Source organism: Orbicella franksi, chromosome 10 (genome assembly GCF_964199315.1).
Source record: "Orbicella franksi chromosome 10, jaOrbFran1.1, whole genome shotgun sequence".
Lineage (NCBI taxonomy): Eukaryota > Metazoa > Cnidaria > Anthozoa > Scleractinia > Merulinidae > Orbicella > Orbicella franksi.
In genome coordinates this window covers 25,166,970-25,183,870 of record NC_138154.1, presented here as the reverse complement: position 1 = coordinate 25,183,870, position 16,901 = coordinate 25,166,970, and the positions used below count along the sequence as shown (strand labels likewise).

General features: G+C 38.7%; 1 protein-coding gene across 1 annotated transcript; it reads left to right on the top strand.

Moving 5' to 3' along the window:
- The first annotated feature begins 223 nt into the window (after positions 1-223).
- Positions 224-14,973, top strand: LOC145499362 (beta-hexosaminidase subunit beta-like). Its single transcript, XM_081478883.1, has 14 exons — positions 224-664; positions 4,934-4,999; positions 6,317-6,363; positions 7,166-7,276; positions 7,799-7,900; positions 8,364-8,471; positions 9,153-9,223; positions 9,767-9,898; positions 10,398-10,484; positions 11,765-11,978; positions 12,607-12,637; positions 12,984-13,074; positions 13,519-13,623; positions 14,626-14,973. Exons 1-14 carry the CDS (start codon positions 274-276, stop codon positions 14,687-14,689), a joined length of 1,620 nt encoding a protein of 539 aa, XP_081335009.1. The 5' UTR covers positions 224-273; the 3' UTR covers positions 14,690-14,973.
- The last annotated feature ends 1,928 nt before the right edge of the window (positions 14,974-16,901 follow it).

The following is a 16,901-nucleotide window of genomic DNA, read 5'->3' as shown; positions in this document are numbered from 1 at the left end:
AAAGAGAAAATGTGATTAGCAAGCGCTTTCTACGATCAATACTTTGATTTTCTACTTTCAAAAAACTCTTGCAAAGGTCTACAAGAAAAAAAAAAACAAAAAACAAAAACATTCATTAGCCAGAAAATTGCCCATTTTCTTCTTCACCGCGTAATTACGTAATATAGTCGTGACGGGTTGTCACACAACAGCTCACCACTTGTGATAATCACATGATCCGAGAAGAGGCGGAAAACAAGAAGCTTCAAGTAGTCGGAGAGATCGACAACTTCCATGATGCTTCGTGTATTTCTTGTTCTTTTGCTTGTTGCCCTCGCGTCTTCTTCTTTCCACAGAGTCCCAAAACTTTCTGATCCTTTAGGTCTTGGACTTGGATGGGAATTACATGAACTTCAGGTGGAAGACTATGTGAAAGGTTCTGTGTGGCCGAAACCGCAAATAGAGTCACAAACTGGCGCCGTGTTCAAGTTGACACCGCAGAATTTCAAATTTGATATAACTGGTCAGAGCTGCGATGTACTCGAGGAAGCCATTCAACGGTACAAACGATTAACTTTTCCAGACAACGTGGGCGAGTCGAAGAAAAACTTGTCGGAAATCACACAGCTCTCTATAAAAGTGATAGACAAATACGAGAAACTTACGCTGGAGTCAGATGAGTCTTGTAAGTAAGCTTATAAAGTTTCTTTCTGTCAGTCTCGACTATATTTGAATGCCAGGCAAATGATGCTTTCTTTGCTAATTTTCGTTGGTAATTTTCTAGTTCCAAATCAAGCTTGGCGTATTTGCAAGATTTATGGCTGGTTTACACACAAGACTTGTCCTTGCCTATAATGCACTCATTGTTAAATGGCGACAAATTAAAATGAATTTGCAAATTAAATTAAAATGTCACAAGTCACCACAGTTCTTCAAGCTTAAGCTTACTTTAATAATTTTTGTTCAATTTTATAGTTTTTAAGGCGTTTTATCTTCTGAATTTAGAATCTTCTAAAATTTGTATCTAAACCAGCTGGTTTGTCGTCACCATGGATAAATCATATAAAGTTTATAGAACCCTCACGTTTTCGGATTTATTTTATTGTAATTTTTATCCTCGGTTTCAGTGTTTAATTTGCGTGTGTTTATTTGCGTGATCTCTCCTTTGAATTCGCGTCCTTCTTGAGCGATCCAGATTTTAGAGACTAATAATTTTGTGGTTGTATATACTTCAGCAGGTGTAAAACCTGTTAAATTGTTTTACCTGTATTTTTCATAAATATTGCATTTAGGTTATGTGATCTCTATCAATCATGGATAATTTCCACTTGGGTTTGCAATTGCAAGCACTGAAGTCAATAACTAATGGGCAGGTTTACAATATAAATCAATTAAAGTTATGGTTCTGTCAATAGCTGTTATTGAAGTTATCAGCAGCTTGACATACAAATGAGGCAAAAGGGTCAATTTTACTTTGTATTGACCTGTTCACCTTGTCTGTATGCCTTTTAAACAAAGGAATATTTGACCACAGGTTCAACTGCAATAGGAGCTATTTCAGGTCTACTCACCCCCCCCCCCCCCCCCCCACTGGGTATTTGATGTAATATATCAAGCATGAGAGACGGTAGGGGTGGATCCAGGATTTCTCTTGGGAGGGGGTGCATCACTTAGGAATGGCAAAACTGGCTGGTGGGATAAATGAATTTTACAAGTGAATACAAAGAAGAAGGCTTCATCTCAGGGGGGTGTACCCCCTGCACCCCGCCTCCCCAAGATCCACCTTTGGACAGTGTTTCATCACCAAGAAGAGAGTTGAAAATATGACGCACAGCAGAGTAATTTTGACAAAATTTCAGGTGTTTGGATAGCCGATGAAACACTGTGTCTGGTCAAAACAAACACTAAGGAATAGAAGGGAGAGGTAAAATGGTCAAAATCTATGCTAATCAAGACCGGGTATCCAACCCTATTTCACGGTTGCGATTTTTGTTTTATCTTGATGAATTTTTAATGAGTTTGAGAGGGTCATTTTATAGGTTGTAGGTCCCCCCATGTGTTGGGGGATTTGTCAATTTAGTCAAAAATAAAGAATTTACAATAGTCAAAGTCACAACAGTCATGATGTTCTACAGTTGTGTTCAGTTGGGAAAGATTATTGTGGAGAGCCACCAAGTTGTATTTTTGGATGACTTTTTTAAGGGTACGAGAATCGGGTTGGTACATTTCGCTGACCCCTAGTCCATGGACTACCCCGATGGACCTGGTCCATGGACTACTTGAATGGACTACCCATGGACTACCCTAAATGGACCACCCTGAAATTTGTGGTAAACATAAATTGAACGATGCTAGAACCCGAACAAAAGATGTGATCGATCGACAAACACAATTGCGGAACATTTGTGATCTAACAGATTTAATCCCCAACTGGACCTTTGTCACAAAATATTACAACCAAAATAAAGGAAATGAGTTGCTTTTCTTGTTCCCTGTTATGGCATAAAGAAGTGGCTCACAAGTCAGAGATGAATGTGATTATGTATGCCAAATTTCCACTTACCATCTAGCATCCTTTTCATATTGTGAGTGACTGTGAGCGACTCGTGGGCGACTACTGTGCCTGCTAGCTACACTGATTTTGCCTGGGGTAGAAATGCAAGATGGAGGTGTATGGGTGTACGGGATTAGGTGAATGTCGTGTCTTATCATGTAGGTAACAAAGGGAAAACTCGCTTGAATCCAATATTTCATGACAAAGGTCCAGATGTTAAGGTAGGAATCGTTTGAGAATTAAATGGCAACTGTTCTGATTTGATTTTGTTCAGGATCATTGAATCTGTTAAATCGTAAGTGTTCTGTAAAGTGTTTGTCGATTGATCGCATCTTTTGTTTGGGTTCTAGCTTTGTTAAATTTATGTTTGCCACAAATTTAAGGGTGGTCCATTTAGGGTAGTCCATGGGTAGTCCATTCAAGTAATCCATGGACCAGGTCCATTGGGGTAGTCCATGGACTAGGGGTCAGCGAAATGTACCGACCCATGGGAATCTGGTTGATGATGACCATCTGGTTATTCTAGCTCTACGTATCTAATGATGTGAAAAGGTGGCTAGAATATCTTGAACAAATTTAACAAAACCGAAATACAGGAACTACATAAGAAAGCCATTTAAACATACAGTCCAACCTCGTGAACAGACTTTGCAGTCCTGAAGCATGTAAAGTTACTGGGATTCTACTGAAAACACATCATGGGCATATTTGTGTTTCTGACGTGACTGTAACTTAAGATATGTCATGCCTTCATTAGCACATCATTGCAAGTGGTTATTGTGTTGTTTTATGTTATTCCATTGATTCTCTGCATTTTTTGTAACTATGTTTTTTCAACAAACAACAAGTTCATCGAGAGATGTAGAGATGTAGTTTTTATCACTGCTTAATTTCCAGAGCAATCATTAATGTTTAGTAAAATATTGACAGATGATGAAGATGATTTCCACAGAACATTCGAGCAATAATGGTAAAAATTAAGTTACCAAAGAAACCCTATGATGTGATAATATTTTGAATACAGTTCAGAAGAACTTATCGAGACTTGAGCTCTGAAGCTGACCCCACAAGAGAGTTTTGCATTAGTTAAAAACACAGTAACACACGCTTTAAGCATTCTTACAAGGTTGGACATTAACTTTCTTGAGAACGCTTGAGAATTTAATCACAGGATCATTCAGAGAAATGAACTAAAGTGAGTTGTTTTAAATAGTATTCGAAAGGTTACTGTGCTATGAGTAGATTTTTAGTAAATAATTTTTGCACTTGTTGCTCAAACTTTGAGCGGAATCTGTCCTAATCAAAACTATAACAAAATTCTTGAATGTGATTGGCTATGATCAGCAGCCCGATTTGAGCATTAATTGGACAATGTACGCGTCATGCTTGTAATTGGACAGTACGTGTCATTTTGTGCGCGCTGTTGCGGTGCACTTTGTTGAGTAAACTGCTGCGTTTTTCAGCATTCATAACAACATTTAATCGTTCAGCGCTCAATCGATGGTTTGTTCGTTTCTCAAATTTTGTCATAGTTTTGATTAATTGGTAACAGGGCTTTGCGTTGTCCAATTCAGTCTGTAATCATACTTGTAATTAACAAATCGGACTCCTGCTTCGCAGTCGTCCGATTTTGTTAATCACTCATATGATTACAGACTGAATTGGACTCCACTCAGTCCTAGTACCATTATTAATCATGACAGTTACAATTTCCTCAAATGTGATTGGTTGATAAACTGGTGTATTTTGCTCTAATTAATCTGCAAAGTTGTAATTGGACAGTGTAATTGGACAGTTGTAATCGGAAAACCTGTAATCAGACAGTTACATGAGCCAATCATTTTAAGTCCTCTCTACTAAATCAACCAATCACAACATTGATTACAGTCACTATAGTAGGCAATTCAAGAGACGGACTTTGTAAAATTGTGGAGTTTAGTTTCCGGTGACTGTTTTGAAAGAAACTTGACAGCCATTTTGCAAGCCAGTCCCATAGTCTTAATTATGATATCCACAAATGACTATTGAAAGCTATTTTTCAAATTGTGGGAAATTGTAGTGGTTATGATTAATTGGTAACAGGAAATCGTGTTGTCCAATTCAGTCTGTAATCATACTCGTGATTAACAAATCGGACTCTCGCTTCGTCGTCGTCCGATTTTGTTAATCATTCATATGATTACAGACCAAATTGGACTCCACTCAGTCCTATTACCATTATTAATCATCAAATCCTGATACACAAATTGTTTAATACCACTTGGCATGTATGTGTTTTAAATACACATATTTCACTTGCGAACATATCTCAACCAAGCAATTATATGGTGTTAAAATTCCATGTCTCTTCTTATTGAAAAGGACTAGTAAAATTGATCTGATGCAACGATTCCGTTTTAGATAAGCTGGATGTTCTGACTCCGACGTCTACCCTTGTGGCATACACTGTGTGGGGAGCACTCCGTGGTGAGTAGTCAGAGTGGAGACAATTTACCAAGGGCGACTCCCATATATAAAAAGGATGAGAGTGCTCGTCGGAACTTTTGAAAAAAAGCCCATTGGGATAGGTACCAAGATCCTCTTTAGTGGGTGTGGCTTGAAATGTTTTTCACTCGTAAGAAGTACCAATTCTAAAACAACACATTATCTCCTGTTATATTTTCTTGGCCCAATATGCTAAAATGTACTGCAAAAGCACCCACTGTAGACCTTTTGAGGCTTAACACCTCAAGAGATACCAAAACCGCATTTTTCACCCCTAAAAGGTATGACAAGCAGCCCTATACTTTTTATATACGGTTCTCTTCGTCCCCCAGGACAATTTACAGGTAACTCTTGGTTGTCAAAACTTAATCCAGCTGCTGGCAAAATCATCTGGCTTTTAGTCAGATGGCTGTCTAGGCGTCCCTTTTTAAGAAAATTGTCTTATTTTCCATATGTTGCCTCACTAATTGCTCATTTGAGCAGGCCCTATGGCAAGCACATTTTGGACGCCCACTTTTCACATCCTGGCTAAAAGCCTGGGCTATAGCATTTGTCTGAATTAACTTTAGAAAAGGTTAAGAAAAAATAAAGTCAAAATCAGCTGTACAGGTCTACTCCAACAATAAAGCAACCTACTTCAGTGACAACTCTGGCGACTGCCAGCTGTCTTTTACAGTGTAACTGTCATTCTGGATATACACTAACAGTGATATGATGAGAGTAACAGATTGGCAAATGCTGTCCCAAACCCATAACCAGTGCTGTATTATTTAGTGCCTGTAGTCATTTGAAACAACACATTATTTTGTGATTTTTAGTCTGTATTTGGCTACACTGCAAAACCCTTATTGCAGTCAGTTTGGTGTTGGTGGCTGGGGTGGCTTGACAGTGGGGGAGAGGGCTGGAGCATAATTTGTACATTTAGATGATGTGGTACATCTTAATAGGAACAATATGGTGTACTGTAACATATTTCAGATGTAGGATAGCCTGTGACCGGGCTGTTCATGGGGGAAGAAAGCAGGAAAGGAACTCTCCTTTCCTGCCACATGAAGAGCCTGCTTGCAGGCTAGTTGTAGGTCTGATGTTATTTTTCTCAGTTTGATTTAAATTGTTTCCAACCCACCTAGACGCAGGTATAATTTGCTGGTCCTTTAACATTTTGTTCAGCACATTTCTTGCAGTCGTTGTTATCAAACTGCCTATTAATGATATTTATCCTTTTCACTTATTGACTAAAGGACCTGGACAGGGGTCAGGTATATATGGATTTTCATTCATGGTTTATATTTTTTTTAGGCCTTGAATCATTCAGTCAGATTGTTCACCAGGATCCTGATGGGTTTGTAAGTAAAAAGATTTAATACATTATAATTGTAAATTATTGTATCTACATGTAGAAGAGCATGCATGACATGTGTGGCACTTGAAGCATGATCATGCTTGTTGCCAATTCAATCACTCACCTCCCATCAATACAAATGTGACATCCATGGACCTTTTAAATACCAGACTAGGTGTCGTCTGTTGATTGAGTTTGTTGTTGTTGCTCCAAGACTTTTTCTCCAGGTTCTTGGTTAACCTTCCTTCTGAAAAACAAACCCTTCTTTATTCCAATTGAGTCCAGAAGCAGTGGACAAATATTATGCAATGGAAACACTCTGTACACTTTGGAAGCACTCTGTACACAATGTACATGTAGATGTGTCATGCTGCCAGTTCTCATTCATTCACTCACTCACTCACTCACTCACTCACTCACTCACTCACTCACTCACTCACTCACTCACTCACTCACTCACTCACTCACTCACTCACTCACTCACTCACTCACTCACTCACTCACTCACTCACTCACTCACTCACTCACTCACTCACTCACTCACTCACTCACTCACTCACTCACTCACTCACTCACTCACTCACTCACTCACTCACTCACTCACTCACTCACTCACTCACTCACTCACTCACTCACACACTCACTCACTTGTTCATTCCTTCATATTTTCTGATTATGTCGTAATTCAAAACACTTTAACCACTGACATATAGAAGTTAAATAAATATCCATACGCAAGCAGTTTATCATGATTTACTAGAGACGATTACAAGTGAACTGTACTGTGTAATTCATTTTGACTGCAGTATTTTGCCAATGGGACTCACATTGATGACTACCCTCGTTTTCATCACAGAGGATTTATGATTGATACCTCTAGGCACTATTTAAATGTGTCAGTAATTCTTCAGTTCTTGGTACGTAAAACCTGAACGTAAGTACTGCATAATCATAAAGCACCTGTAGAGGAGTCTAGATCTGGTAAATATTCCAGGATTGGTGAGATTTCTCAGTCATGAGTGCATGATGGTGGCATTTATTGCAAACCTGTAAGACATCTAGAGCTTGTGAAAATTTGGCTGGCTAATTACAAATTAATAATAGAAGAAAATCAGAATTTTCACTATGAATGACATTATTTTCTAGTATATATCATGAGGTGGCTTATCTCCTGCCCCGCACCCCCCTTCCTCGGGATCAAGGCCCTAAGTCATAATAAGGATGCATTCTAGTACAGAAATACAGAGGACCAAAATTCTTGAATTGTTCCATCGTAAGAAAGGCCTCAATCACAAATATAGAAGAAAATAATGTCTAAATATAACTGTTTGCCCCTGAAACAGATAATCCTATTATTTTTTGTAAACCCAATGAGTTTGTTGATTTATATAGTCAGCTTCTGTTACATATTATGTATGGCTGTGTGTTTTGTGCAATAGGATGCCATGTCGTACAGCAAGTTTAACGTTCTTCACTGGCATGTTGTGGATGATAATTCCTTCCCATTTGTCAGTAAAACTTTCCCACAGTTGAGTGATGAGGTATGTATCAGAATCAATAATTTTATATTTTGTACCTAATTACTTATGGATAAAGGTTCATTGTCTTGTTCAATGAACAACACTTGAGAGAGAGAACGTAGCAGACAAGCGCAGACTGGCAAAGGGCAGGGTGGGCAGGAAAAGCTGTTGCTCGTATGGCAAGAAACAGAAAATCTGAGTCACGAGACCTAGCACGACATCTGATACCCTAACTCGGGCCCAGCACCCACTTCAGAGTGTTAGAACCTCATTTCTCACCTCTTTTGCAAGCTCAGCAGGGGAAAAATCCACGACCTAAAGAGTATGCATATACACTGTAATAATTATTGTGCCTGCAATGGCCTCTTGAGTATTGTTCATTTAGGGTCCCCATTAGCAAAACCATTGTTACATCTGATTCTGAGGGGAAACAAACTGAACATAATTTTTGTTTCGCTGACATCTGCTCGTGATTAATTTTTAGGGTGCATTTAATAACAAAACACACATTTACACTCAAGATGATGTGGAAAAGATTCTGGAGTATGCAAGACTGAGAGGAATACGAGTGATCCCTGAATTTGACACACCTGTAAGTTATTCTGACTCATCTATAATTCAGTGAGAAACAGAAAAGTTTGATGTTCATTGTTGTTAAGTCAATTGTATAAGGTTTGTTTTAAGTGAAATGCTGCCTCATTTAATTTCTAAGTTTGAATCAAGATGATTTCCACAGACCATTCAAGTAATTATGGCAAAAATAAAGTTATTAAAAAAACCTCATAGCATGGTAGTATTTTGAATAAAGGTAAGAAGAACTTATCGAGGCGTAAGCTCTCAAGCTGACTCTGCAAGATAAAATTGAACTTGAAGTTATCCATATTTCAATGAAAACGGACGTTTCGCGTTAGTTGAAAACACAATAGCATATGCATTAAGCATTCTTACGAGGTTTGACATTAATTTTTTCAAGAATGCTTGAGAATTTAATCACGGGGTCACTTAGGGAAATTAGTTAAAGTGATATGTTTTAAATAGTATTCAAAAAATTACCGTGCTGTGAGTAGATTTTAAGTGAATAAGTTTTGCACTTATTGCTCGAACTTTGAGCGGAATCCATCTTAATTACATCTGGCAAATTATTTCTGTCAGTGGTGTTGTGAGCTTTAGGGCGGAAGCGTTTTTAATTCAATTAAACCTTAAACTGTAGTTTCTTAGTTTTTGTTGTTGAAAGTTAATCAGTTTTCAAATGTTGTCATGTGACATGTTTTAGGGCCACACCTTTTCATGGCGCAGTATTACTAATCTGTTGACTCCTTGTTACTCCCATGGAAAACCAACAGGGTAAGTATTAATAAATAAACAACTATAACTCGCATGTAAATTATATACTAGTGTGTTATATTTAATATAGGGGTTTTAAATGGAGTGTCTTAAAACAATAACCAGTGTAATCATTCTAGCCAATCACAAAGGACATAGACAATCTAGTGAGCCAATCCAAACTTGAAGTAAATTACATGTAGCTAAGTGATGCAAAGCGCGCTGTAGGAAAAGGTGCGTGCATGAAGAAGTCACAATATTGGTTCTGGTTTTACTTCTGATTGCATGAAAAAGTGATGCGAGATATTTTAAACCAATCATGTTGCAAAGTAATGCAAACCAATTACTTTTCCACACTTGATCAAATGAAAATTGGTCTAAGAAAAAAGTGAAGACAGGTTCTTTTATAAACAAATTTGTAATAAGAAAAGTTAGCACAGTTGCATGATAATAAAATTAATAACTAAATCATTGTCAATGCACTACGACAACCATTTAAACAAAGTACTGTGTGTCTCACTAGAGAGGCTAAGTGTCTAAAGCATTACTTTTGTGTGTTTGCAGGAGTCTCGGACCTATCAACCCAACCATAGAATCCAATTATGAATTTCTGACTGATTTCTTTAAGGAGGTTGCCGAGAGGTTCCCAGACAAATATGTTCACTTGGGGGGTGATGAAGTACCCTTCAACTGTTGGTGAGTTTATCCTTCTGACATTATTGTTAATTATTAGAATATGGATCAGTTTAATTTTCTAGGTGATTATTTGAGATGGCAAATGACCCTCTCAGGAAGAGATGTATTGTTAACACTTGAATCTGCGACAAGAGTATAAAAATAATAATGTTTTGCTGAGCTTATTGCATTTTTGGTTGTACGCTGACAAGTTTATGAAGCTGTTTGTCTTGAGATGGAACAGGTTACTAAAGAGTTCTAAATTCTTTTGAATTATGTATACTATAAATCTTCAAATTAGCACTTGGGGCACTTATTTCAAATTTAGGAATAGACAGGGGCACTTATTTGAGGGAGGCACTTAATTGAGGGGGCGAGGCTTATTTAAAATTCCCCAACTTGTTGCTAGATATGATTGTTTTTGTGTATTGAAACATTTGTGAGTGGAAGCCTGCACTAATTCAAGGATTTACGGTATGTACATGAACAGGCAGCAATTCTTTGATGATTCTTGTTGTAGGCAAAGTAACCCAGGTATAACCGAGTTTATGACGAAAATGGGATATGGCACCAATTACTCATTACTGGAGCAGTACTATGAACAGAAGTAAGAGCTGGCTGGTTTATAATTATGTTGTGGATTAAATTATCTTTGGTTTAAGAACTTTCAACCAGTTTGGTCTGTGTTTGTTTGTTACAGATTCTGATTAATTATGAGACAACAGAAAATTACGGCCCTTTGGATAGTGGCCACTTACAGGAGGCTGGCCGCTTAATAATGATAATAGGACTGAGTGGAGTCCAATTTGGTCTGTAATCATACGAGTGATTAACAAAATCAGACAACTGCAAAGTGTGAGTCTGCATTGTTAATCACGAATATGGTTACAGACTGAATTCAATGGAGTGATATCCTGTTGCCAATTAATCATAACCATTACAATTTCCCAGAGAAGTAAAAGTTTCAATTTAAAAAGTCAGAGCTTTTAATAGTGATTTTTAAATATCATAATTAAAAATATGAAGAATAGCTTGCAAAATGGCTGTTAAGTTTCTTTCAAAACTGTCACTGCAGACTAAACCTCCACAATGTTACAAAGTCAGTCTCTTGAATTGGTTACTTTGTATTAATATGGACTGTAATCAATGTTGTAATTGGTGGATTTAGTGGAGAGGACTTAAAATGATTGGCTCATGTAACTGTCTGATTGCAGGTTTTCCAATTACAGCCAACTGTGTGATTACAACTTGGCACACTAATTAGAGCAAAATACAGCAGTTTATACACCAATCATATTTGAGAAAATTGTAATTGTTATGATTAATAGAAGTAAAAACAATAGGAAAACCATCACTGGGACTTTGATTACTGGCCGTCTACTGCACCTAATAGGTGTGACTGTTTCATAGGTGGCCACTGGGTAGGGGCTCGACTGTAGTAAGAAACGTTTTTTGTGTTCATTGACTGTTGAAAGAAGTTAGTAATTACATCATATTGGGTTAGTTTTGATTATTGGGATACGTAGTGGCATCTGTAATCGTTTTTGAGAATAATTACGCTTTTAAAAATATTTTAAACTCAATGTACTCTTAAAGTTTTAATTTTTTTCTTGAAAAAGATTGCCCCAATTTGTTTTGAAAAGCTAAATTTATTTTCTTGTCAACAGTTTTGTGACAACTATGTAAAAATTGATGCTGGCTAAAATGAAAATCTTGAGTGTCTGCACAATGCAACATGTGACTGGCTTGTAACGAGAACAAGCTAGGGTGGGCTCGAATGGAAACATAAACTGTTCTGCACCTCTTCGCCCAATTTTTATAGTCTAATGTCCGAACTTTGACTGGTGGCCTACTGCAGGTCATGTTGCAAAACTTATTTGTTTTCAGACTTTTGAAGATAGTCGGCAGTCTTGACAAGGAGTATATCATCTGGCAGGAAGTGGTTGATAATGGTGTGGAGGTTCTGCCCGACACTGTCGTCAATGTGTGGAAAAGTCCATGGAAAAATGAGATAGCAAAAGTGACAGGCCTGGGTTTAAAAGCCATTCTCTCGTCTTGTTGGTATCTGAACTACATTTCCTACGGAATTGACTGGCACAAGGTAGATGATGTGATACAGTATAGTTATAAACACCTTGTCTTTTAGCTGTTTTAAAACACATTATAGCCATGATTAAGAGTCATAATGAGTCAACAGGGCTTCTTTGTACTTACTGTACTGTGTTACAGTACTGTACACCTCACCATCACTGTATTGCATTGTATCACCACTGTATTGTACACCATCATTCTTACCAGAGACGTACCTTACACGCTTCACTGAGAACGCGGAAAGACGATAATAATACTTTAAAAAGTTGACTTAGTTTATCTATAGAGCAAGAGACCGTGTTGTGCCGATCATGTGTTCAAAGTGTCCCATTCAGCTGTAGCTTATCCTAGTTTCCGAAGGAAGAAGTGACTAAGAGCTCCCTTGAGGGGGAGAAAAACCTCCTTGGGGGCTACCCACACCATTGAATTCGCCCATATAAGCCGGGAAAAAGAAACCAAATATTGTTTATAGTCAGTTGTCACTAGTTTGTTCTCGCAAGTATTGCAGCTGGGACTTTGTTAAGGCATTAAGCTTCGCAATTAATTTCAATTTGTTTACATTATTCACTTGTTCAGTTGTAAATTAGTTTTCCTTTTTTAGTTATTGTAATAGTTTTTTGCTCTTTTTGTGTCTGCAGTATTACCAATGTGATCCGCAAGATTTTGTAGGTACATGGTATAACTTTTTTGTCGTTATTTATCCCTTAGTTTTTTATTTGGTAGTACAAACTAAAAGATATGAATCAATGTTTTCTACAGCTCGCAGGACTTAGTTGTTCAGTAGCTTACAGTGGTGGTCAACATAGGCTGCAAGGCAATCGAACGAGGCACGGTTTCAAACAAAGGCTCTGGATCTAGTAAAACGGTTACGGAGGCTAGAAAGATTAAATAGTAGATGTTTGGTTTTTCTCTTGTGTGAGAAACCTATCAACAGCAATGTGCAAGCAAGCAAGCCCTCTTGTTGTGGCGTGAAGGGTGAGGGAGTAAAGCTGATTTTTTTTTTCCTTTTTCGCAGGAACTGACAAACAGAAGGAACTGGTGATGGGTGGAACCGGCTGTATGTGGGGAGAATTTGTAGATGCTACCAATGTGCTCCCCAGGACTTGGTAGGCCTGTGTTTTTCATTCCTTATTATTTTTATTCCGTAACCTTTCTTGATTTAACGTCTTCCTTCAGCAGACAATTTGGCCTGCTGTCTCAAGTGTTACAGCTTTGTTGATATCTTTGTAAACATTTAGTACTTAGTACCACAATATATTGCTCTGTCCACTGATGGTAAAGATCCAAATATTTGCTGTACTTGATGCACGATAATGTTTGTTTTTTCTTTCTTTTTCTCTCTGTATTTTTGCTGTGCATCAAGCTAGGATACTCTCCTGACCTGAACTGAGGGCCAACCACTGCTTTTTTAAAAGGACTTTGTCCTGTGTTTTCCGTGCAATCACGTTAACAAGGAATTGTGCAAAAACCACTATATCTTGTTAAGATCACTAGAGACACTTGAAAGATCATCACTTCTGGTAATTATTCTTTCCTTCTGATCGTTTCAGGCCTCGTGCCCTTGCTGTGGGTGAGAGACTCTGGAGCAACAAGTCTGTGACAGACCTGAATGATGCTGACAAGCGCCTTTGGGAGCATAGATGTCGCTACATCAGGTGAGGAAGTTTTGTTCGCGATTTACACCGCAGTGGATGCTTGAAAAAAGATTTTAAAGAACTTGGTTAAATGGGCCATACCGCCGTAGCTTATCCTGGTTGTTGATGTATGAAGCGACCAAGAGTATACTCCTAAGTTCCCCAGGATGGGATGCTAGTCCATCGCAGGGTCAGCCCCAAACATTAATTTCAAGGGTACATATACCCATCCCTACACAGGCACAGTGAGAGTCAAGTGTCTTGCCACGTCCTGTAAATATCGCCCTGGCCAGCCTCTAACCAATTGATGTTTTTTTAAAACTGAATTATATTTCCATTATTTGTGTCTCAATTTATAGTGTTTCCAATAAAAACAGCAGCGTTAAAAATTTTGACACTTAAAGTGGTTCTTTTATCAAGTGTTCGTCAATGTTTCCTTCAAATTGAAAGGAGGCTTGCACTAACACCTTAGGGGGGGATTCAGGATCTTTTAAGGGGGAGGGTGGTTGGTATCTTGGGGTAGTAGAATCAATGGGACATACCCCCAAAATCTGGAAATTTGAGAACTGGAACCTAAATGAAAACTGTTACACCAGAAATACTAGCAATACCACAAAGTAAAAATTACGATAAGGAACCTGTCCAAAGTGTTTGTCTTTTTTCTTCCCACAATTGTTTCAATTATTTTATTTTCTGCTCCTCCAAAGAGGGGGTGGCTAGCCACCCAATCCAGCCCCCTCCCCTTCCCAAAATCCGCCCCCCGCACCTTTGAAGTTGATAACTATCGGCATTACTCCAACAAATTCCGGCCGACGATGTCATCGGTTTTCGAGTTGTTTTCAAAATTCTACAACTTGTTGCCGCAAGAAAACAATGTGTTAAGAATCGTCGAACCCTCCATTTTACCCGAGATGATTTTTAAAGCTTTGCTTAAAATCATCCCGTTCAACATTTCGTTGCTGCGGTTTATGAGTTTCATAGTTTTGGAGTGTATATTTTCATGTGTGTCAATATTTCTTGCAGGCGTGGAATTCCGGCCGAGCCTGGAGTCCAGTCCCAATACTGTCGACACGAGTGGTATTACTAAAGAGAAAGCTGTTTTGAAATAAGAAATCATTTTTCTAATTATTTTGCTTATTTTTGAGTCAGTAGGGTAAAGAAGAATTTTGTATACCTGTAAGAGGTACACTAAATCTACAAACGGTTAGCTCATCATGTTTTAGTTTCGCGTTGCCGGTAGTTTGGTATGATAGCACAAGTGTCTGTAACTTCACACTAAAATAAGTCGCATCTCGAGCAAGTCGTATGCCTCCATTTTATGTGAGCTGTACGCAAATGTGAGGTTCCAAATAAAGAGTTTTCTTAAAGAAATCGCCTGCACGTTAAATTTGTCCCATGGTGATCTATGCCGATTTCCCTGTGAAGGATTTGGTGTATAGAGGGCATTAATAAAAGCTATACCCCCCATCTAGTGTTCGGACTCAGACTGAAATGTTTCACCCTCTTCCCTTGAGTTCCCTACATACCAAGGCGGATACAGGATTTTAAAGAAGAGGGTTCGAGATACGGACCGCGGAAGGTGGTCCCCTGTTGTGTGAGGCCCGGGGGTATTCCTCCCCGGAAAATTTTTTAAATTGAGGTTCTCCGAAATGGGATTTCCGGCATTCCGAGGCCAAGTCAGTGTGTTATAATGAATCCGCCCCAATCACATCTGGCACTCTTTTTTTTTTCTACCAACGTTTTTGTCGTTTACATCACACCTCATCAACTGCCTTACTATAGACATAATTGTTCAGGGGAATATTTTCTATCCCTGATGATACCGTAGATCGACGAAAGCATGGAACATTGACCAGGCTATGTTACAGTAGTTTAAGTCCTCAACTCGAAAGAACACGAGACTATCTAACATGCCTCTGAAGGACAACATTCAACGCTTACTGTTTTTAAGATGTTCTTACGTTACCAATCTCCAATGTAGTTTAGACGCAACAATACATTTTACGATAGCTACAGAAATTCTCGCGCGCTCACTGGCTAATTTCTATTGTCAATAAGCGGACATGCACATGAATTTATAATTTGTACGATGCGTCAACGAGCGGGAGCGGACAATTTGACAATTTGTTATCGTAAAACACAAATTGATGTCAGTTTTTAATGCGTCTGCCCTGTTATTGATAATGAATTTCGTCATAACATTGTCAAAGTAATCTTCGGATCCACTCGGCTCTCGCCTAGTGGATCCACAGCTACTTTGCCGATGTTATAACGAGATTCATGATCAATAACAGGGCAGACGCATGAAAAACTGACGTCAATTTGTTAAACCGAAGATGTCCTACAATAAACCGTTTGTGTTCAAGTATTTCTCTGGTTATCGGACTGCATCAGAGAGGCACATTTTGCAGTAGTGTAAGAAGTGGGATTGTAAGTTAAATAAGTAATCGTATTGTTTTGTAGAGTTTAAAACAGATCTAAAAAGTAAACTTGTCTCTAAATTTTCGACCGCGTTCTGCGGTCTTCTTCAGGAGTGATGATTTCGCGCGATACACAGAATTTTAATAAGCTGGGACGTTATTGTTCGTTGCCCCCTAGGGAGGCAACCAGTGACGCGTAAACCCTTGGGAAGGGTGCTCTTTCATGTACGGAGTTTTTGTCTAAGAAAGAGAGCAAGGATTCCAGAAACAGTCTTTTGTTCTTGCCGCTCACACCTGTTTCAAGAATGTTGGCGTAAATAGGATGTATATCGTGGCCGGTTCCGCATGCTGTTTAATTGCGGATTTGACATTTCCATTGGTTCCGGGCTTGTGTTCGGCCCTCCGAGATTTCCAATTTCTTCTACTTTCCCCGACATACGTGAAAGAACATGTCCTACAGGTCACTTTGTACACAATGCCTTTTAATTGCTCTTTTGTCGGCCGGTCTGTGGGCTTTTTGAAAACATTTCCCAATGTTTGTACTGGTTTGAAAGCTGTCCTGATGTTTTCGCGGCTCAAAATGCGTCGAACACGTTCCGACACTCCTTTCACATATGGAATCGACGCATATGCCTTTGGATTCTCCTGGGGTCTTGTGGTTGCGTGTTTGTTCTGTTCGATTCACCAACTGACTTGATGAAGCTCTCGGGATAACCACCAGCTTTTAGATCATTAATAACACGTCGTTTCTCGTTTTGTCTTTGTGCAGTTGTTGATGGAATGCATTTAGCTCGGTCCATTAGAGTCTTAACGACAGCTCTCTTGCTTTGCGCTGGGCTGTGTGAATGGAAGTCTAAATACTTGCTCGTATGTGTGGCC